The sequence below is a fragment of the Sander lucioperca genome, chromosome 4, assembly GCF_008315115.2.
Source record: "Sander lucioperca isolate FBNREF2018 chromosome 4, SLUC_FBN_1.2, whole genome shotgun sequence".
NCBI classification, from domain to species: domain Eukaryota; kingdom Metazoa; phylum Chordata; class Actinopteri; order Perciformes; family Percidae; genus Sander; species Sander lucioperca.
This window is the reverse complement of record NC_050176.1, coordinates 3,397,737-3,420,604: the sequence shown is the minus strand read 5'-3', so window position 1 is coordinate 3,420,604 and position 22,868 is coordinate 3,397,737. Positions and strand designations below refer to the sequence as shown.

General features: G+C 40.5%; 2 protein-coding genes across 3 annotated transcripts in view; one reads left to right on the top strand and one right to left on the bottom strand.

Annotated features, from left to right (window-relative positions):
* Positions 1-1,835: 1,835 nt before the first annotated feature.
* LOC116039566 (excitatory amino acid transporter-like) lies at positions 1,836-5,991 on the bottom strand (the record flags this gene model as incomplete). The annotated part of the gene is made up of 5 exons (XM_031284449.2): positions 1,836-2,175; positions 2,387-2,484; positions 3,036-3,170; positions 3,340-3,538; positions 5,874-5,991. Coding segments are annotated over 4 exons (546 nt in total), but the record flags the coding sequence as incomplete, so codon positions are not given.
* Positions 5,992-7,155: 1,164 nt separating this feature from the next.
* LOC116039592 (FERM and PDZ domain-containing protein 1) overlaps positions 7,156-22,868 on the top strand; it is a 49,789-nt gene continuing 34,076 nt past the window's right edge. The window contains exons 1-2 of one of the 2 annotated variants that reach the window (XM_031284492.2): positions 7,156-7,420; positions 16,096-16,203. The gene's annotated coding sequence lies outside the window, so the exon portion shown is untranslated. Of the gene's footprint in view, positions 7,421-16,095; positions 16,214-22,868 lie in introns of both variants that reach the window. The other variant, XM_031284493.2, reaches the window with a different exon arrangement.

The window sequence follows — 22,868 nt, the reverse complement described above, 5'->3', positions numbered from 1 at the left end:
CAGCCATGGCAAACACTATTCTTTCAACAAAACATTAATTTCTCATTGTATGTACACACCAGCCAACCCGCAAATACATAGAAATATGACAACACAACGTACAAGAAAGCTTGTACAGAAAAAAGATATACAATAGCAAAATTATCAGGAACTACTGTACAATATGTGCAAGAAAAAAGAAAATAGGCTGCACTCTCCGACCAGCCTCTGTGACGCTTACATACCATGGTTGATTACATGGTCTATAATTGTTGTCCGTATCTCATTTGATATTTCTCTGTACCTTTGCCTTTCTCCGGCTCTTCCTTGTCCTCTGTGCCCCCCTCTCCCTCTCCCTCTCCCCCTCACCATACCGCCCCCTATCTAATGCCCCTTCCTCTTGCACTGGCAGGCTCTTGTCCCTGTCTGTCTCTGCATGCTCTATATTCCACAGCTGTAAAATGTAGTCTTATACCCTTGCAGTATACAGTAAATGTGTTTGAGAACTGATACCACATCATTCTTAAATTACCCATTAAAGCAAAATCACTGTATAGTAGCCTATATAAGGCAACAGAAATGGTCACTAAGCCATATTAAAGGTTGGCATTGATTTACATGAATTTAAAACATTTTTTTTTTTTTTAAATATCAATTAAGACTTTTTAAAAATGTGTCACTGCTGCATTGGCACTAATCAACATCAATGTTTCATCAACTCCTGGAAACATAAACCTACCATGTTAACTTTTAAGTAAAACTTTAACATTGCTGGTAATCATCAGTGTAAGTTTTCTGACTCATCTTCATCATCGTCATGAGATGAATTTGCGAACCCCTATCCTGCAGTTGCTACAGAGCACTCAATGTCATGCCTCTTGCATGTGCACCTTAGGCCAGAGATCTTCAACAGGGGGTCCGTGACCTCTAGAGGGGCCACCAAATTATTGTTCATTTTTTAAGTTTTTTTTTCCAGAATAAAATGTCTTAACACGTATCCAACATATTATCCACAGATACAGTATATCCTAAGGATTCACTGTGCCACATGTACATATGTGCAACATTTAAAGATGATTTATAAAATCATGCCCACCATTATTATTTTAATAGCTTAGTATTCTATGCACTTTATTGTAGGCCCAGTTTAATATGCAACTTCAATTTTATACAATATATGTAGTAGGGGCTCCCTGATCTATCTCTTTTTCAGTTAAGGGGTCCTTGGTTTAAAAAACGTTGAAGACCCCTGCCTTAGTCTGCTGCAGTCTGTCTTGCAGGTGCATCTAATGACATGGACATGAATTTTGCAGATCACTCAATTTGTTAACCCTTAGATGCAAGAAAGAACCTATTATAACCAATGTGTTTTATAGAATAAAGGTATGCCATTTCATAGTTTTGGTTTAGAATAATGGTTTGTATTATTTTGACAAACAATGATTTCACATTTCAAATATGTTTATTTGTCACTTTTTGTTTAACAGATTTTGAACATCAATAGGATACTAGGCTACCTAACATGTTAGATGTCATTAGAGGCAAGCTAGAATCATAGCAAGAGTCTGTCTCTCAATGTTTATGCGCATCAAGCTACTCAATTATGTCAAAACAACCAATACACATATCTGCTTGCTAAGATGTGACGTTTCAACGTTCTGATAATGCTGTTTCTGGGTCCAAGGTCCGAAACTACTGCGTTGAGACTCGTCTTTTCAACATGCCGCAGTGCTGTGTCCCTTGTTGTTTAAATAGATCGGAGTCCAGCTAACGTTAAACTACAGAAACTAGGAATCCTGAAATACCTGAAAGAAAATCTAATCATTTATTTAACAATAAATACTGAATTGAATCCTGTTCAATTCAATTACAGTTCCATAACTACATCCATTACATCAATGTAGTTCAATTCAATACTACATCTATAACATGAATTCAATAACTACATTTATTACATCAATTCAATAACTACAGCACATCTGTTGCATCAATGCAATTCATTCTGAGTTGACACTACACATTCTGGTCATCGCTGTCATGGACTGACATATAGTCCATGACAGATATTCTGGTGGGGTGCACAGGATCTGGAGACCAATGTCCTCGCTCTGGGACGCATCACTGTGGAAAATGTCCTCATCAGAGGCCTGGCTGCTGACGTTGACCTGAATATTTTCAAGATTCGCGGCATCCCTCCTAGCCAAAAAAAAAGCACAACACGGCCATCAATGGTGTGAGAAGATCAGCATAATAGATTTGATTTAGGGAGCAGATTTCTGATCCTCCACTCTGCTACTAGCCTCATATTAATCATTTGTATCAGATTGAAAAATGTACTGACATTTTTCTGCAAATGTACTGGGTTAAAAAACAACACCAAAAACACTAAGACCATGTAGACCTGTACCTTGTCATGTGTTCCAGTTCTTGTGTCGACACTCACTGTAAATGAGTGCTGCGCCATAGCAGTTTCCCATGACATTGACAGCAGTGTTGCAGCGGTCTCTGAAAGGCAGAAACAACATCAGACTATGAAAGCAGAGGATATATGCTGCTTTACATGGATTCTGTTTGTTTCTTTCTCTCTTTGGACTTCTAAAATGTTGCATAGCTGACTGAACAAACAGACAAAACATATGTTAGCTTGCTAAAATATGACCCATTTAGCATGAAGAATAAAGGAGGTGATAAGAACTGGTTGACAAATCTGACACATGATCAAAATGCTGTTTAGTAATGATTTCAACTGTGAAGATTTAAAATTACATTTCAAAAACAATTATTGAAATGCTGACGGTATCCCGGTATCTTCCGTCCGGTAGATACCGGGCACCGGTGCCATATTAGCACCGGATTTTAACATGCGGCGTTAACGTGAACAGAAAATTGCGTTGCCTGTATCTATTCTTCGGTCGCACAATCGCACAATAGCTGAACAAATGTAGTAATGGATCTAGGAATAGCATGGTGCAATCTAATCCAGGAGCAGAAAAGGCAGCTGTAGTAATCAATTCTTTACATTTTGTATCCATTTCTTAACTGCTGATTAAACTTACAGGAGCCATTCTACAACCACTAGAGTGGAGGCTTCCTTTGCAGGTAAACCAGCTGCCGCCAACACAAAAAGAGTGGTCACTGCTCCTGTAGCTGGGAGCCCTGCTGCTCCTATGCTGGCCACTGCTGCCGTCAAACTGCAGATCAAACACAGATACTGTACTCATTAAACTGTACCATGCATTTTTAGTAAGTCATGCAAGTCACTCCCTTTCTTAAAGGCCTCTCGTATACTTTTAACCAATATTAATAACACTTGCTATGAAGATGATGCTATTATTTCTTTAAGAAAAGAAAGTGGCTTACGCAACGGTAAGTAAGTGGGCGAAGTCCAGTTGAATTTTGTTGAGTTGGGCAATGAAAACTGCTGCGACCACTTCATAAATGGCAGATCCGTTCAAGTTGAGGCTGGTCCCAATGGGCAGTATGAAGCGAGTAATTCGATTGTAATGGTCGATCTTCAGTCGGTCCTCAACATTCGAAAGTGACTGGCAGTGTGGCAGAGCTTGGAGAAACACAATGCATCCTCTGTTAGTGCACTATTATTACAAATGTAAATCTCTCAAAAATGTTACTGATTAATTAACTAATAACAGAGAGGATGAAGTCACAGCCCTCTGTGATACTACCAGTGCTGTAGTCAAGACCCCCTTGGTCAAGTCCAAGACAAGTCCAAGACCAGGACTGGTCGAGACCGAGACCAAAGAAGTTTGAGTCAAGTCAAATACGAGTCCAAAAAGGTTTGCAAATGAGAGCCAGTCAAGACAAGACAGAACAAGAAGAATCCTCTTCAAGACCACTTACTTACCTGTTTATAATTCATGTGATGCAAGAGACAGTATATCTTCTATTTTAAGATGATCATTTTGCATTATTATTTGTAATGATCAAAAGTGGATCAAATTAGGCCATATTATTTACTTTAAGTGGACCAATTTCACTTAAGTCACATAAAGCTGAGCTTTAGATGTTGAGTCTTTTTCTTATGGTGTCAAAATAACATTCTGGACTGCCAATGGAAAATGTAACAAATTGCAAGCAACACATGTGTCACTAAAAATTGACATGTTCCCATTGTTGAACTTATGTCTTGTCCTGAAGAATCCCAGGGTTTCCCCCAGGATATTGCAAGCCTGGTGGCCGACCTTTTTTCAGACGTTTTTTTAAACTACAGTTACAGTGGGGCGGCTCGATTGGAAACTTAGATATTAAGTTAGCTTTTAGCACTGACTTAATGTAGGGCCCAATGTAATGTATTTAATGTTTATTTGTATAGGGAGAATATGTAGCATAGACCTATGCCACAACCCACAGCATTTATAGCCTAAGCTAATTTGCAATGCATATTCCTAGATGGTCCCTTTTTTAAATACAATAACTCAACACTTACATATGAAGAACACAAACTCAAAGAACACAAACTCATCATACCTTTAACATACCTTAAAATTCCTTAAATAATCAGTTTTATAGCTTTTATAAATTCTTAATTTCTCGATTTCGCCGGGCCCTCGTCCAAAGAAACCACTTTTGCCACCGGGCTAAACGACTTTTCTGGGGGAAACACTGATTCCATAGTGTAGAAAGTGCTCGCCATCTGTGGCCAAAATGAAAATGATTAATGCCTCCGCATGTGCGCCCTGCGGCATATACCAGGAGAGTCCAAGACAGTCTGAGACAATAGAAAAACATTGAGTCTCGGACTCGAGTACTACAGCACTGGATACTACTGTGTTACATCATCTTACCTGGACAAGATGACCAGTGCAGTCATTAAGGCAGGAAAAAAAAAACCTGATAACAGCAAAGGGGCTACGTCTCGTAAAGACAAAATAGAACAGTGGTAAAACTATTGCTCCTTGGATTACAAGCCTGAAACACAAAATGAGTGCACAATCAGTACTGATTCATTAAATACAATTACTAACAACAGCAAGAGTTTGCAGTCACAATGCGGCTGCTAGGAAGGAGACATAAACCAAGAAAGAAAGAAATGACACAAAACAGAAAGTTGAATTCATAAGCAGCAAAGTGCACCCTCCCTTCATTACACCCAGGGGTTTCACTGTTACAGTCGTATTTGGTCATATGACCAGTAGCTCTTTGTTGCTAATGTTAGCAAACTTTAGCTAGATATTGCTGACTGACTGACTTTCAGTCACTTTGCTGACTTATAGGCTCTTTTACGCTTTAAGTGTGTTAAAGTAACATACCTGTTTCATTTATTATTTATTGCAAGACTATTACAACTTTTATTGAACAGCTGCTGATGTTGCCCCAAGTAACAATTTTGGGGTAATACTAATGCTATGACACAGTGTAAAAGTAGCACAAGTAGGGAAAACAGATAAAGTCAAAGTAAACTTTGACTCAGCATAAACAGAGTTTATAACGTTACAGTCAGGCAGAATGCATTTACTAGAACGTCAGTAAAACAAGTGGCAAAAGAGATCAGCAGTTGACTCCCCAGCTCTGAAAAGATTCAGGATGAAGCTTAACTGTCCTGTCTGCATCATGTGTCTCATGTCTGTAGATACACACAATCAATGATCATTCGTCATAGAAATTAATGTTACAATAATAAACCATTTACAGTGGGTTATTATTGTGGCCACTCTAAAATAAAACTGTAATGATTTAAATTGTCCACTAGATGAAGCTGTTTAACCTGCTGAGACCAGAGTAGCCTGTAGCCTATAACGTTAACAGGCTGCCTATGTCCCAACATTCTGAGAGCCTCTGTGTATCTACCAGGAATTTATTTTCTTAATACTTTGCAGGCACAATTTTTGGCAACGGTTGCTATCAAACTCAAGTATGCCTATGTAGTTATCACTTACCCAGGATAACAACTGCTTGATTTGAAAACAGAAACGTAAGGCCAGCATGTATTGATGAAATCCCTCCAGCTTCTGGTGCCAGAAGTGATTTCCTCCTCAGTAACGTCGTTCTCCATGGTCATGCAGCCGAGTTAGCTAAAAATAGGCAAAAACTCACATCAGCTAGCTAATAATGAGGACTAAACGGTCAAGGACCATGCTGGAAATAAGTATTTTACTTTAGCATGTCATCCTTTGGATTACTGTTTTATCGTCTAGATCCAGAAATAAATCAAATCAAATCAAAGTTAAACATATTATTCTAGCTCAGTAGCCTACTCTGTCTGTTTTGCTCTTTTGTTTTGATTCAAAACCGATTTTGAAGATAGAACTCTGACAAATGCCATGACAATCACAAACTACAAAAGAAAACAGGTCAGACTCCCTGATTACTCTGACCATGACACCTACCTATCTACATATCTACCTACCTACCTAGGCCTACCTACCTACCTAACCTACTACCTAGGCCTACCTAACCTACTACCTAGGCCTACCTACCTACCTACCTAACTTACTACCTAGGCCTACCTACCTACCTAACCTACTACCTAGGCCTACCTAACTTACTACCTAGGCCTACCTACCTAGGCCTACCTACCTAACTACCTAGGCCTACCTAACTTACTACCTAGGCCTACCTACCTACCTACCTAACTTACTACCTAGGCCTACCTACCTACCTAACTTACTACCTAGGCCTACCTACCTACCTAGCTGCTTTCTACCTACCTACCTACCCTACCTACCTAATCTAGCTATTATAATAATAATAGTAACTCCATGTCTGTGCTAGCCTACTTCATTTAAGATGTTTGTGGGCTGACCATGTATGGTATTACAGTTCCTAGTAAAATAAGATACTATAGTAAATTAAAGTTTGCTGTATTTGTATTTCTCCCTTATACAATTTCTGAAGCGAGGCAATATGCTACTGTATGTCAGCATTAGGTCTATATTCGTGCGGTAGCACTGACACGACTCTTGCGGTCGTCACATTCAAGCAAGCACGCGCATTACAATTCTAGGGAGACAGAAGCAGAGCGCGAGAGATGCTTGCAGGTGTGTCAACAACAGTGAATGTCTGTGTCTCCACTGTTTGTTTTCTCACTTTATGAAGCGAGAGCCCCGTCACAGTAACAGTGTGTGCGCGTGCGTGCGTGTGAGAGAGAGAGAGAGAGAGAGAGAGAGAGAGAGAGAGAGAGAGAGAGAGAGAGAGAGAGAGAGAGAGAGAGAGAGAATTACCCTCGCTTAAGCCGCGTCCGCATCTCGCGCGCTCACCTGCACTGGTAGGCTAAGTTATGAAACGCACCTTCCTAACAGGCATCTCGAGCCGTGCTCCTCGTGCGCCCTAAACGCCAGGTAATATGGATTAACTGACTTCTCACTGTCTGAGGAAGGTGCAGCTTTTTTTTGCGGCGCTTTTCGAAGTTGTTCCACATCCAGGACGGTCGAGACAGCTCGCCCTGCGCTCAGGAGGGGATTAGAGAGGAGATACCCGCTACACGGTAAGGTTTAGCACCTAATTATTATAGCCTACAGCCAACTAGACTGAATAACAACCAGACGTAAAGTGCCCAGAGTAGATTTCTGTCAATAGAAATTGTATGTGTTTACCTTCAGTGCCTCGCTGCAAGCTAGCAAAGCAAACGACGATGCTTTGGCTCGACAAACGCCAGACATGTGTTGTCAAAAACAAGAAAAAGCCAAGTAAGAATGCTCAAAAGTCCGGTTTATAGTTTAACGAACTGAAAATGAAAACAAGCTTGGCAGGTGTAGCTTCCCAAATGTATGCCCTTAATGAGAAAAGTAATCTCAACATACATCATTAAAACCTTGGCAATACTTGCAATAGGCTACACAACCTATACCGTCGGTGGACAAATCTATAGCCTAATACTCACTCTGAAAGTTACCACCCATTCATAACTTTACCTGTTTAAATCCACCTAAGTCATAATGATGATGAAAGAGGGGTGCACATGAGGGGAGAAGGCAGGTTGATAAAAGGGATTAAGCTGGAAACTGGATTGTGTAGGAAGGACTTGAAGGTAATAGGGATGTGGTCCTAATGCTCTAGATGTGTCACTTCAGTCAGTTTAGATCCAAACAGACTGAGGCATTCCCTGGCTCCTTTCAAAGCAAATGACTCAGTCATTTTCTATATTCAACTACTGCTAAAGAATTGATGAATACAATAACAGTACCTAGTCTGTGTCAAATCGAAATGTGTTTTACTAATTCATCACTGCATCCAGGAGCATACACACACACACACACACACACACACACACACACACACACACACACACACACACACACACACAAATCACTCAATATGTGCAAACAGACACACTCAAATACATGACTACTACATGCATTTTACAGTGTGATGTTGCTCCAGATATTTTGCTGCATCATGCTTCAGCCTCCTGAAACACAGCACACTGTGTTGATGCTATCGTGACATGCTAATGAGTGGCACAGTCTGCTTCTGTGTGTGTGTGGCCTGACTCCATCTGCATGTCAAGTGTATGTGGCCATATCCGTCGGGGTGTACAGTGTATACATCTGTTTTTCAGGTAGAGACATGAATACAAAGCGAGCCCTGACACTTAGTGCAGAATTGAAACAGAAAAAGAAGAACATGAGGCCGGCTGCGTTCTGAAGGCCCTCCCAGGCTTTACTAATTTATGATGTTATTTTTAGGCTCGGCTACATTTTTGATGCTTCATATTTGTCAAGTTTAATACTGAGCGAAAACTCTGGGTGTGTCTGTCAACCTGTTTGTACGGAACTACACACACACACACACACACACACACACACACACACACACACAAATGATTTGTGGAGATACTTCTTGTAAGACCCTTTGCATTATTAATAATGACAGTAAAGTTAATTGGAATAGCGCTTTTTGAAACGTGAAAAGTGCGCACTGTTGAACTTTAGCTTACTGATGTAACCTCTCATCACCGTTCCCCGAAGCTAAAACACACAATGGTGAAATAAGAAGCATAGTCAAGTTTTGTTAGCTCCCCAAACCAAACAAATTACAGATTGAACTTTCAACCCCACAACTCTACGTCACACTTCAAATTGTGCTATACTCATGCTACTTTTGAAAAACTGAACATTGTAAGTGGTGAATTCCTTTCAAAAGTCTTCGCAAAACATGTGAAAATGTTGGAGACAAAGGAGTCTTTAAAAAACCTGGTACTGCCACAAAGAAAATCAGCTTTCCATGACTTATTACGGCATATTGGTGAATTAGAAACTAAAGCGGTTAGGAGGAACTGCTCTAATGAGGTCTAAAAAGGTTTTAGGTCATCCCTAATCTTCTCTGCCATATATACAGCACTTTCAGCCAGTTTGGCTTCAAACTCCTGATTAAAGGGTTTTCCGACAACATCAGAAATAGTTCTTTAAGCGCTTTTAGTGCAGTAGGCCCATCAGAGGCTATCCATCAGTTCTTATTGGACAGAGACAGATGATAAACTGATACCTGGCTGCTGATTCAGTAACCCTTCTTTTACTTCACATTTTACCTCCATAAGTTCCGATGCATGTGCCGGGGTGTTCTGGGCTACCTACAACATGAAGAACTGAAGAAAAACAGGTTTTTATTCTAATGAATTGCTGGCTTACAGTCAGACATCAATACACAGAAGGGGAAAGTTGAACCCTCATAACTCAGATGCTATGGTTTTTAAAATTAATCTCTAAAGATCAATGTTTTAGCTTGCTCAGGTTCTTGAAGAACTTGAAATAAAAGTTTAAAGTGTGCAGCTTTCCTCCCCTCCTTTTCTTAATTGTGGGTACCCCCACACTGAACCACATCATTTTGTCTGTCTGTGGGACTCCTTCTTGTCCAGGGCCATGGTAAACTGGTTCCCTTTCCCCACTATGGCTCTGCCCCTGGATATGTGTAAAGACAACTGGGACCAGTTACATGCAGGCCTTTCCCTGGCTCAGAATGGGCCTTTGGAGGTGATTACTCACGACAGTAAGCATGATCGGTCCACGTACATTAAAAGGAAATGCGCCTGTGTTGCCTAATTGAACAGAAAGCTATTTCTGACAATTTGATAAACAAAATGTTAATTATGCTTGTGCAAATGAAAACCCAATTAACAAAACTGGTTACAAAAATAATATTAATATTTAAATACTACCGCTAAAATCATCAGGAGAGTCCGGTACAGCCTGACTCTCGACGATAAAGCTGAGATTAGTGCTCATATTCAAGTTTATGTTCTACTTGTTCAACGGTTATTTGGTAAATTGCTATTCAACATATTCGGAAAGGATTTGAAATTGCTATTTTTATTCTCAGTTATCATTTTGGTGTGGTGATTTTCCTTTGGCGCTGGCTAAAACCTCTTTTGGGGGTGGGGGGGCGCCAAAAATTCTTCTATGCAGGAAAAACCCTGACATGTACTGTAAAGTGTATTTGTTTGCATCCAGTTGTCTTTCTGTACGCCTCTTATGCTCAGAGCATCAACAGTATTTACATCCACCGGATGTCTAAATCAAGTGGCTCACTTGCAGCTCACACATGGCTCTTTTCTCCGCTCCACTTCCTTTTATATGCTGGGTCTGTTTTTGCTGAACCAGATCACTTCTCTGAAGGGTGAAATTCACTTGCAATTTTTATAAACCCTCATATTAGTAGGCAATCGGCATCAAATTATTGTTTGTTTATGTCACTTCTCTGATCTAGTGTGAGGCAAGAGAAGGAATGCTACAATTTCCCTTTCTGCGAATACGCGCTAGGAAATACAGATACAAAATGGCAAGGTGATATGATGTAGTTCAGTTATTCAAATAAATGAAGTACAGCCTCCAAGTATCTGTTACCACATCAAACGTGACCGAACTTTAATCGTTCAATTCAATATGCTTGTCAACAAAAAAAAAGACACTCCGCTTCTGAAACCCTTTCAGTGGACATTTGAACAGTGGAATCTGAATGCTACATCCAGTGGACATGAGCGCTAACCAGTGCTAGCAAACTCATCTCTGTTCTTCACTTGGCAAAGCACCCAAATGACTCATGGGAACTATATTTCAAATTGCCAGCTAGGGCTCTGTATTTGGCAGAAGACAAACAGCTGTAACTAAGCCAATGTAAAATAACATTGCCCTCATTAATGGTCTTGAGTTAGCAGACCCAATCATGCCAATGTGAGTGGATTAATTACTCAACTAAACAGTAAAGCCAGTGGCTGTGTATCTGTGTCTCATTGAGACAAACACTTGATGATGATCTCTCTTCCTCTCTTCCGTCTCGCTCAGTATTAGTCGGCGGATATCTCACTAACAAGATGGAACTAACTGGAGATTCATGATCTAAAACTGCTGTCTGTAATCAGTTCACAAAAGCATTTGTGAATTGATTAAATAGCAACTGGAATTGCAACATTGGCAAAACATGGATAAATATAATAGCACCGGTTAGCTTGTATCCTTTCTTCATATTTGCCCCAAAAAACACCCATTTGCTTTATTGACTGAGTGGAGATGGAAGATAAATGTGTTCTCTGAATCAAAGCCAAACGTCTGCTCCCCGAGATTAAACGCCACACATTATAAACTGCAAAGAATGAATCAACTAATGAGAGAAGTTAAACATATCCTCTAAACCTTCACTCTGTCTGGCACCACAAATAGAACCACAATTCTTGAGAAATCAAATCTCTTCAAACTTTTTTTGTGAAATAACTTGTAACTAGATATCATGTACAGTAATTGACCTGTTGGCATTCATAACTTATTTTAAATCAGTATTCTGTGACAGTTTCAATACAACTTTACATTTGCTGTCAAATGTAAACACTTTAAAATCAAAGGTCTTTCCCAGGAAAAATTGTATTTTGCATTTCTGGCAGCAGCAAAGGTTTGTTAGACTCTTATGTGTTAAGAAATGTAAATAAAGTGAAACCGAAATCAGAGAAAACAATAAGTTGCATGTAAAGGGCTTATGTGCAATGGCTATTATTCAGCCAGACACAAAAGTCCCCAGGTTAAAAGAATAATACCTAAGACTACTGCTATCTTTGTTTTACTTCTAGTTTTATTTTCAAGTGAGCATCTACATCATAGATAATACGTAATAGTAGATAAGGAAGCCCAAATTCCCTTACACTGAGCAGACATGGCCTGCCCAACCCAATCAGTGGAATGTGTCTCCTGACTGGTGCGTTTCATCCCAACAGATGCTATACTCTAGCCTGGTCCTACCAGACTCTGGTACATTTCATTTGTACAGAGAGTCTGGTCACTCTCCATTGACAAGTGTTAACTTCCTTGAAGGCGGGTACTCTGTTGAAGTTTAAAACTATTGGATCTGCCCAGAGCCACTCTGGTAGCCTGGCTCCGCCCTCCTACGTACTGTCTGGTAGGACCAGGCTAACAAAAGGGGAGACAACAACAACAACTATCGGCTTAGTATCGCTAGCGTTAGCCTTAGCCAACTCCTTCACCACTAACGGAGCGAGCTGGAAAATCAAACTGTTCCCGAACCCCGTGGGGAGGAGGGCCACAACATCATGGCCTCCAACACAACTCAGCAAAGATTGTTCTTTCTCTGGCTTTAACTTCTGGATATTCGGCAGCGTTGCCACAACGGACCGCATCTTTCTCCGCCGCCATTACGGTACTATAACTCAAACTAGCGCACGTCACAACCTCAACGTCCTCAGTCACTCCCTCTGTTCACTGATTGGACCACCAAATATTTGGCTGGAGAAAACCCAAGACTATACCGCAAACCCAGACGGAGTACTGAAGGAAAATGAAAATTGAGCGGAAGTACGTAGGAGGGCGGAGTCGGGCTAGCTATACTGTGTTTTATACCTGATTACAAGACTTGTGACTTAGTGGCTCAACTGGCCTCTTCTTCTTACCAACAGCCGCTACGGCTTGTGGGTACTGTGTTATTCCATGCATACCAAACATGATTTCTGAAAAAGCAGCTTAAAACATCAACCATTACCTAACCTTTTGATATTATTCAATTATCTAGCAGACTCCTGTGTTTATGTGTTGAGTTTTATTGAGAGTGCTGACGTTCAACTGGGAATTATGAGTGGAAACAATGTCTTCCCTCTCTAGACCTTGGTGTTGACCAGGGGAAGATTATATCATGAAGCACTTACAAAAAGCTGAGTTGGTAAACATAACAGTGGTGTGGTCACTTCACAGATGATTAGCTCTGGGCAATGTAGATATCATTTTAAAGTTTCTTCTTGTTTTTATCTGGAGCTTCTTAGTACAGCCTTAAAGCCCCTTCACAGCTCCACACAACTTCCAATTGTCTAATCAGCCAGGTTAATGGAAAATACCTGTGTGTAGAGCTGGGCGATATGGAGAAAATATATCACAATATTCTTGACCAAATACATTGATATCGATATTACGACAATATTGTAGGGTTGACAATTGGTGCCTTCAGAAAATATTTTTACAATTAGATTTCAGATAGAAAGTCTGGTAAGTTCAGAAAGTTACATCACTTTATTGTAATGTAGCCTTTAAAACCAGGAAAAGACAACACTTTTGCCATATCACGATATTATGATTTCTAGTCTCAAATATCAATATCAATATAATATCAATCTAATGCCCAGCCCTACCTGTGTGGGTGTGCAGTGCCTTATTCTGCTCATTGTTTTTCATGTTAAGCAGAGCAGATCGCTTTTAGTTGATTCTCATCCCATTTTAATAACAATAACTTATAAAAGTAACTTTTTCAGTGGTCATTGCTGTTAAACGACAAAAGAAGAAACTCTAGATGGCAGAAGGGTATTTTACAATTTTGTAAAAACTTTGAATGCACCATAATCTTACGAGTTGCAATTGAACGCACCATTAAGTACCGTCTGTGTTGTTTCTCCGACAGTGGCAGCGGCCACGGTGTCTCGAAGTGCAGCTAGTCTATTCTGTGTCTTTAGACTGTTGTACGTCCCGGTGTTGGAATCTTTTCCAGTGAAATACAGCCGACACGTTAGAACTGTTAAGCTGTCAGTATTTTAACCGTGTTTGAGATGGCTAATAGCTACGTTAGCTAATACGTTAGCTGCTGCCAAGTGTAGTGTTAACTAGTGTCATGCGCGGCAATGCTTTTGTTTTCTCTAACGTCCGTTTCGGAGCACCAGAAAGGCAGAGCTGGCGTTTGAGTGGCACCGAAGTGAGGCACCAAAATCCACTTTGCAATTCGGTCCAGTAGATATCGGTCGTTTAGGAACCTTTCGCTACCTAACCCTAAATAGACAGAGATAATCTATCCTGTAAATCATACCAGATTGCTGTAAACTAAAGTGAAGTCTTTGCAAATTGCTATTTTCCAATAAGACGCACAGATTCCCCCGCAATATATTGGGTAATTCAGGCTACTGTAATATGAGTGTTACACCCCAAATTATATTTTTTAAATAATGTATACTAGCTCTAAATTGGATTTCTACATAATCTAACATAGTACAAACAATACAATGACAATGTCTGCCAGAATGTTACTGACAATACCTAAATTCGCTTCATGCATAAACCCCACCCACCCGCTCTAAGTGGGTTGAAACACTGAGGGTTGATCCCGAATAGTATTTGACACACAGCTCTACCACATATGTTCTTCAATGTTCGTTAGCTTCCCCTACCCATCATACCCTCACCTTCTGGCTCCGTGTTTATATCACTCATATTTCCCTTTCTCATCTTTCCTCTTTGCTACCTCATGGGTTTTCTCTCTCTCTCTCTCTCTCTTTCTCTTTCTGCCTCTATGTCTCTCTCTCTTTCTCGCTGTCTTGCCCCCTCATTCTCTGTCTTTCCCTGTGCGTCGGTATGCCTGTTAGTTGTTCCTGGTAGAGTGAAGCGGCTGCATTATCTAGATACATTATTGATGCACGCAGCACTCTGACTAAAGCACACGCACACACACATGCACACATACACAAACTCCAACCACTCACTCACATAATAAAAACATACATACACTCATAAAATCAAACACATCGCTGCACATAGACAGACACACACACATACAGTACACAATCACAAAGATGTGCCTCAATTTGTTTTTGAATGCGAGTGGGTACAAGAGAGAAAACTTTGTTACTTCATGGCTGAAAGAACACAGCTGTTTCTGCCCAGCTCTGTTTTTAAGAGGAGACATTCTGTTTGAAATGCACAGGACTAAAATTAACCCTCCATTGGCATTGGCAACATGCTGAGCTGATAGGTTAGCGTTGTGTGCCTGCTTAACTCCCTGCAGTACTTTGGAAGGAGTTGAAGACACAGAGGAGCTGCAGGAAACAATCAATCTTTAAAAGTAATCAACAAATATAGATTCAGAAAAGCAGGGAAAGACAGAAACAGAAACGAGTGAGAGAAGGGAGAATTATGAAAGAGAAAATTACTGAGGGGTGAGATTTTGAGTGGCGGGGAAGGCGGAGGGAGGGAGGAGGGACAGAAGAGTTCCCATCATTTTTTTTTCAGGGCTTTGTAAGGGCCTCATTAAATATGGATGGTGTTTGGAGCAGAGCAGGGGCAAGTGGGACTCCACAAACAGCACAAGCATCCCAGGCAGGCCCATCCCGCTGCGATGGAGCCCTGCTGTCTTTTTCGCCTCGTCTGTCTCTCCATCTTCCTCCCTTGGTTCACTTAACTGTTGTTCCCCTTTTCCTCCATTCATTTATTTCCTCTTTTCAGACCTTTCTCTCTGCCGTCATCCATACGTCTATCAACCACTCTGATGACAAAGTGCGTCTTTTTTCTCTGCTTGGCCTGTCTGGTCTTGTTTTTTCCCTCTACTAATGTTCTCTCTTCTCCCTCTGTTCATCCTCTGTGCTTTCTCCTCTCATCACTTCTCCTTTCCCTCTCTTTGCTTCCTCACACCCTCCTTTCCTCCTCTCCCTTCCTGTGATGATAACCGAGTTGTTCAATTAGCACATGTGAATGAATAGGGAAGCTCCCCTCCATTGTTTCTCTGTCTCCTCTTTTAGCCTTGCGTTCCTTTTAGTTGAAAATCATGTGTGGTGCATGAAGCAGTCATTGATAGTACTATAGTACATTAATACATTGATATTCCTGCGTCTGTCTGTCTGTCAACAATCTCATCAATCTGAAGTACCCCACAGCGTTCCCTAACTCTTAATTCTGACGCTGTGTTTGCCCTCAGGAGATGAAGACACTGGGTCCTCCTCAGCAGAACGATGGACGGAGAGAAAGCAGAGCGGGACTGTAACTGGCGCCTTCATGGAGCCCTGATACACAGGGCAGAGAGCAGGTGTGTGCGGGTCAGTCTTTCAGAGTCTGTAAATACAAATGTGACAGATTTTGTTTGTGTACACAAAAAGAAAGATGACAAGATTAAAGGATTAAGAGAGTGTGAGACAGACAGACAGACAGACAGACAGACAGAGAGGGAAGTGAGTAGTGAGCCACAGACAGACAGTGTCTGTGTTACAGTTTTAGCCAGTCACTTGCAGTTTACCCTCAACAGACCTGTGAGGTTGAGGTGAAGCTCAGTCTAATCTGGCTCAGCGGGAGTGACGCACAAACTCCCTGTCACAGCCTGCAGACATACTCTGTAATCCCATTTGCCGTGTGTGTGTGTGTGTTCAGAGCATTATGCAAAAGTTTGGTTTCAAGTTGTGAGTAATGCATGTTCCAGCATACAGTATGCTACACTCAAACATACTTCCTACAGAATATGTTTATGTACTACTAGGTTGTTTTGTCAAACGCAATTTTGAGGAAATGTACTTACCGCTTGGAGTATGTTCACTGGCAATGTTTATTCAAATTAATGACACAGCTACAGAGAAGTCATAGGGAGCATGTCTGCGTGGATGTATGGTTGTATAAAGTGCAAGGCAAGACTTTGACACCGTGATTGGTGACATTAGGTTTAGGCTATTCTGGCTCCACGGATGTACATTGCTGCGATAAAGCCTGACATCCATTCATGTCCCTCCCCTCTCGCTATGTCCGCTACCGGGGCTTAGCGCTGCCCAGGACAGTTGTGATTGGTTTACAGAAATACAAACAAGCCAGAGCATTTTTTCCCTATCCCAGAATAGATAGGTGGTGGAGCCAGACTATGTTGCACTGCTGAAACAGCGCTGTGGAGAGGTCTGGGAATACAAGGCTAGATTTAGGCTAATAAAATACTTAGTTAGGCATTCATGCAAATCAGTTATGGCATTCATGTTTTAAGTCAGTGTTGGCCTTTTCAGTATTTCACCAAATCCATGATCTTATCCAAATCCTAAAAAAGTGTCAAAAGATTACCATACAAATGGTCATCATGTGTCAGTTGTTGTAAGTGTATATTGCAGAAAAACAATATGCATTTGTTGACAGTGAACAGAAACAGTACTTTTAATAGAAACATTTTGGCGTTGGGTTGCTGCTGTTGTTGGTTAAATAAGCTACCTACTGTAAGAAAGGATAGGATACATGTTACTGTATCTTTAATGAAAGACTGAGTGTTTCTCCCTCCGAGTTCTGTTTGGCTGAAACTTTAGATAACTCAGATAAAGTTCTGTTAGTATGTGATGAGATTGATAGTATCAGTAGCTGATATGGCTCCAGGAACCACCTATACAGCTCATTCTTTTTTGTATTATTTAGCATGAACACACTGAAAGGAGTTAACTGTTAGGTAAGGATAAGGGTATATACCACACAAAATGAACGTAAAAATGCTCCACAATTCCTTTTTGTGTGTATATTTTATGTGTGACACAAAATCTTGTGTGCAGTACATGTGAAATGCAAAGACGCATAGAGCAATATGGATAGTGGGACATGAAAGTTGATAATGTAAAGTAAATTAATGAATCTTCAAGAGAGAGCTTAAGTGTGGGCAGTGGGGGATAATCTATACAGTAAATGCTGCTGCAGCCCCATCACTCAGCTTGCGAATGTGTGTTCCTCCTGCAGCAGTGCTTACCCTGTCCATCCCCAGCTTCAGCATTAAAGAGTAACATTAGGGCTTCCTGCTGTCATTATGTTCAGTAAAAGTAAAAGTTCAGATGAGAGTTCAGAGGCCTGTACTACGAAGCGAGATTTGGCGTTAACGAGGTAACTTCAGGTTCAATCCAGGGTTTTGTGTATCACGACAGTGGATCACTTGTTACCGGGTTAAATCACCGTGGTAACTTATGCTGAACACCTAACCTGGTCAGGAGCAGGTTATGTTGGAGATTAGAGATCAACCGGTGTTAAAGCGCCGCCTACTGACCAATCAATACTCTATTGATAACAGCGTCACCGTTCTTAGAAGATCAGAGAGAGAGAGCGACCGACCGACCGACTTTATGAAAGATTTTCAGCGGAGGGAATTGAGTATCTTTGTTAGCTTCTTGCCAATGCGCACATCGGTTTGAATTATGTTTTCATATTTTTTTATTTGCTCTCACGATCGCTTACCACTGCCAGGGTTGCAACTGATAATATAATAGGCTAAAGCAATGGCACTTTATGGAAAGCAAAAGTGTAATTATGGTCAGATCTTGTGCCTGACTGATGGGGAAGTGATATTGATAAGCGTTATGATTTACGCATTTACAGCGTCGGCTATTTTAGGTGAAGCCCGGTAACTGAAATAAATCCAGGGCATGTTGATCTTGATTCGTAGTACAGGCCTCTGGTCTGCCAGTCAAAGTTATTTAGGTAGATAATCCTCAGATGGACACACGTTTTATCCAATCCGGTCTGAATCAAGTTAGTTTACTCATAGTACGCTCATGCTTTTTCAATATGTCTGTGTTAATTGCGTGAATGTTCAAAGAAGGTAAAGTCCGCACAACAGTTAAATGCTCCGAAAAAAAATACTTTAATAGTGCAAATAAGGCACACAATGTTTCGGCCCACAATTTGGCCTTCCTTCCTGACCAGAGAGTTGTTATTAATCAGCCTCAGTTTGACCTCTCTTGTCTGGATGGGAGAGCTTACCACCTCTGCTAAGCATTTCCTGGGGAAAGTCTAGACATGACATCATGTTGATTGATGTCCAGAGTAGCTACAATGGAATTTTAAAATCACAATTAAGCAATTTGAAAGGTTTTCTTCACCTGCACGTTTGGTAGTTCGGTAACTCCTTGTAGGTGTTATTGACATTCCAGCAGCACACGACAGTTAAACGGTTTGGCAATATTAAAATATTACATTCAATGCAGCTACATTTAATTATAACCTTTATCATCACTACAGAAGAAATAATGAAAATATATCCTTCAAAACACTAAACGTAAACACTAAAATTGTGGTTATAGTGTGAATCTTTGTGATTGCAAAATAAGTTTGTTTTTAGTTTGTCAGAAATAGTGAATTCAACTTCAAATTGACTTGATCTTCGCTTGGCAGCACTGTCGATCTGTCCCTACTGTATGGGTGTGGAAACAATAACACACCCGTGAACATAGAATAGAATGTCAGCCTTTCATTACGAAATGAATTATGTATAATGTTGAAAATCAAAGACAGTGTACACAAATAATATTATACGCGGTATGAAATATTAGATGTGATGTGTAATTCTCTGAGAGTGGAGTTTTTCTTAAGCTCCATGTTTGCCGTTGTGTTAGAGGTGCCGAGAAACAAAACAGAACAGAAATCTGATTCCTCCTACCGTTAAACAATAATCTAATAACCTCAAAGAGAGGGAGGGGGACACACAAGCGAGGGAGGGCATGGTGATTGCAGCAAAACATTCATGCGAAAAGAAGAGACAACAGATGTTAATCTAGATGAAATCCAAGGAAGGATTTTCTTTTCTTTTACCAGGGAGTATTGAGCAACATGCCACAGTAACAGATATACAGGAGACATTTCATTGCCCAGTTACATAAACAGGCCACTATTTAGTTGTTTGCTGTCTTTATATAAGATGAAGACAATACTATAAACTCCATCTCTAACAAAACAAATACTGGAAGTAGAGAGACGCAGCTAGCTTATCTCTTAATGACACAGTGTGTATAAATGATGCCAAACTTAAATAGATAAATGTAGATTGAATTTGTAGAGCTGATTCAGTAGACCTGAAGTTATCTCTTACACCTGTCCCCACAGTGGGGTTGCCAGATTGGTGCTGTGTTGTAACACTGCCAGCAACAACAACAACAACAACATCACTAGGGAGTGCAAGTACCTGGCAGCACATGCTCTAGCTGTACAGACTTTAAGTGTTTGGGCCGATGATTAAATGCCTGGAATTTCACCATTTTAGGGGCAAGGCCACTTGGCCTTTGGTGTTGTCAATTATTTTTAGGGCACAAAGGCCAAATGCCAAGACAGCAAGGCCATAATATAAATAATAATAATAAAACAATGATTTAAGTCTACGGGAAAAAATACATTTTAACTTAAGGGTTGGGGTTGATTTTATTTTTATTCAAAGTATAATCTACAGTGGTATCACAAAATAATGTATTTATATTTACAAATTACCAATATTTGTCTCAGATGTTTACTCAGTCACATGGCTAACCTGGAAGACCCTCAACAGACTACGAGTGGAACAGGGGAGGTGCAAAGCACTTATGAAAGCCTGGAACCACCAGACAGAATGCAGCACATGCAGCTGTGGAGCAGTACAGACAATGTCCCACCTACTGGAATGTGAAAACACCCCCCTAGTGCAGCCCCCAGGACCTGGCTGAACCGACCCCATCAGCTGTGACCTGCGCCAGATATTGGCAGAACGACATCTGAAATTGCAACGGACTCGAAGAAGAAGAAGGATATCAGGATGAGTTGGAACTCATCGAAGTTGGCCTTGGATGAGTTATTTTTGTAGGCTACACAGCATTCTGTGTAATGTCAATCAAAGGCGAGTTTATAAACTTAGTTTTAAATGATTTATGAGTAATGGCTTTCATCATTCTTTGTATTTACATTTGAGCATTATTTCCCTGTTAATGGTCGTTTTATTGTGAAGCACTACACACAAAATATATTGAATCACTATAAATTCACTATAGGCTAAATTAATCATTGATCATCCTTCTGCTTTCATACCTGCAAGGTGGTCAACCTTTGGTCAGCCAAAAAAGGTGGGAACTACTGCATGAAACCACATGGTCTGTTTTATAATTATGCCACATAATAATAAAGAATAAAGTGCAACACACATTGGCTACCCTTTTTTTTTTACTTTGGCTGTGTCCATTCCTCATACTTCCGTCAGTACACTGCTAATGTGCACTGACCACTTACTGCCGTAGTGCCCACTTTCGATGGTTAGTATTGTCCCATTAGGAAGACTTGTTAAAACACTTACCGGAAATGACGAGCGGGATGAGCGTGACGAACGCAACACATGTGAACGCAATTTTCCAGCCCGCCCAACATACGGGCTTTCCTGGTTGCAAATGAGTAGCAGTCGCTCGGCTCGCCGCCTCTCAAAATCTGACGAAAATCTTTTAAACTGACCTTTGTCGATCAAAAAAACAGACAGATTCAGCAACTGTATGGCCTATTTCTTGCTTAAAATGTTTTCAGACACACATTTCGGTGAACTATTTTCGTAAAATATGAGATCGTATTCCAAATAAGCCAGACCCACGTGACGCGTTCGTCCAATCAGCTGCCGATCAAGGGTCCTGGTCCCTCCCCTTCCGATTTGTAGTCAAGATAGCGCCTGTTTAGTGCGAGTAGGGTCCATCGTTCCACAGTGAACTTTTTGACCGTTTTTAGGGGTTCATCTGGGTACTTTCAGTGCACTGACTTTTTGAAGTATCTACACTATATACTTAAAACTAAGTGTTTGAAGTGTGCAAGTAGGCGGTGTGATACACAGCCTTTTTACTCCTGAGCTAAACGTGTACCTATCTCTATACTGGACACACACAGATTATTGATTTTCTCGTCCAACTCTTGGCAAAAGGACAAACAAGTGTATTCCCCCAAATATCGGATTCTTCCTTCAAGATCCACTGGACCGGTTTGTCAATTTTAACATTTTCAGAGTCAAACCAACACACAGTATAACTGTGTAGTAGTTGAACGATGGTAGTGTTGCACAGCGGCATTAGTTTGGAGCTAAGGGTGCTTTCACACCTAAACTGTTATGTGTTGAACTCTGGTACGTTTTCCTATTTTGTCTGGTTCGTTTAGGTTGGTTCGAACTTGAGGGTCTCAATCTGTGAATTCTGTTGTGGTTTATTTCTGGTTGCAATGCAACCGGACCAATCACAAGATTGTGCGATAGTTTGTGAATGAATTCAAAAGCTAAACGCTAGTCAATTTACATGATTCATGTGTTGATTGTGGGAGCTGTCTGGGTAATAATCTTGTAAGCAATAAGCAAACTATAGATTTCCCCTGATACATCAGAAAGTGAAAAGGTGTTAAATCAGAGGGGTGTTGTGTTATCACAAAGCAACTGCCTCCCTCCCACTATTACGGAACAAGATGTCTTGTTTTCGTCTTCTTTCTAGCTGTCTTTAATAATTCATCACATATGAGTTCCGGTTGTAGTTACAGACTAATTACACTCAAAACCGCCTATTTCTTTGTTGGCTCTTTGTGACCACCAGAGAAGATAAACCGATGCATAAGTGCAGTTCAGTACAGCATCACTTGTCAGTCTGTTGTTTGTAACTTAGTTTGTTTGTTATAGGTCAGTGTAGATACTAAACAAATTAGAACTAATTAGTTCTTTGGTCTGGTGACTGAACTGAACTTTAGGTGTGGAAGTAACTTATTGTCAGTCCCAGTGTTCAACCTAGAAACCTTGCAGTCAGAAGTCGACCTTTCCAAAAATCTATCTCATGGCTCATCAATCTGTTATCCAAAATGAATAAACAATGATGACTACAAGAGTAGAAAATGCTTAAAATTCATTATTTCCTCATGAGAAACCAATAGTAACTGCAACAGTCAGCAATGGATGCAACACGAGTATTTGTGAAAAGTGTAAGACCGAGAAATGCAATGTGT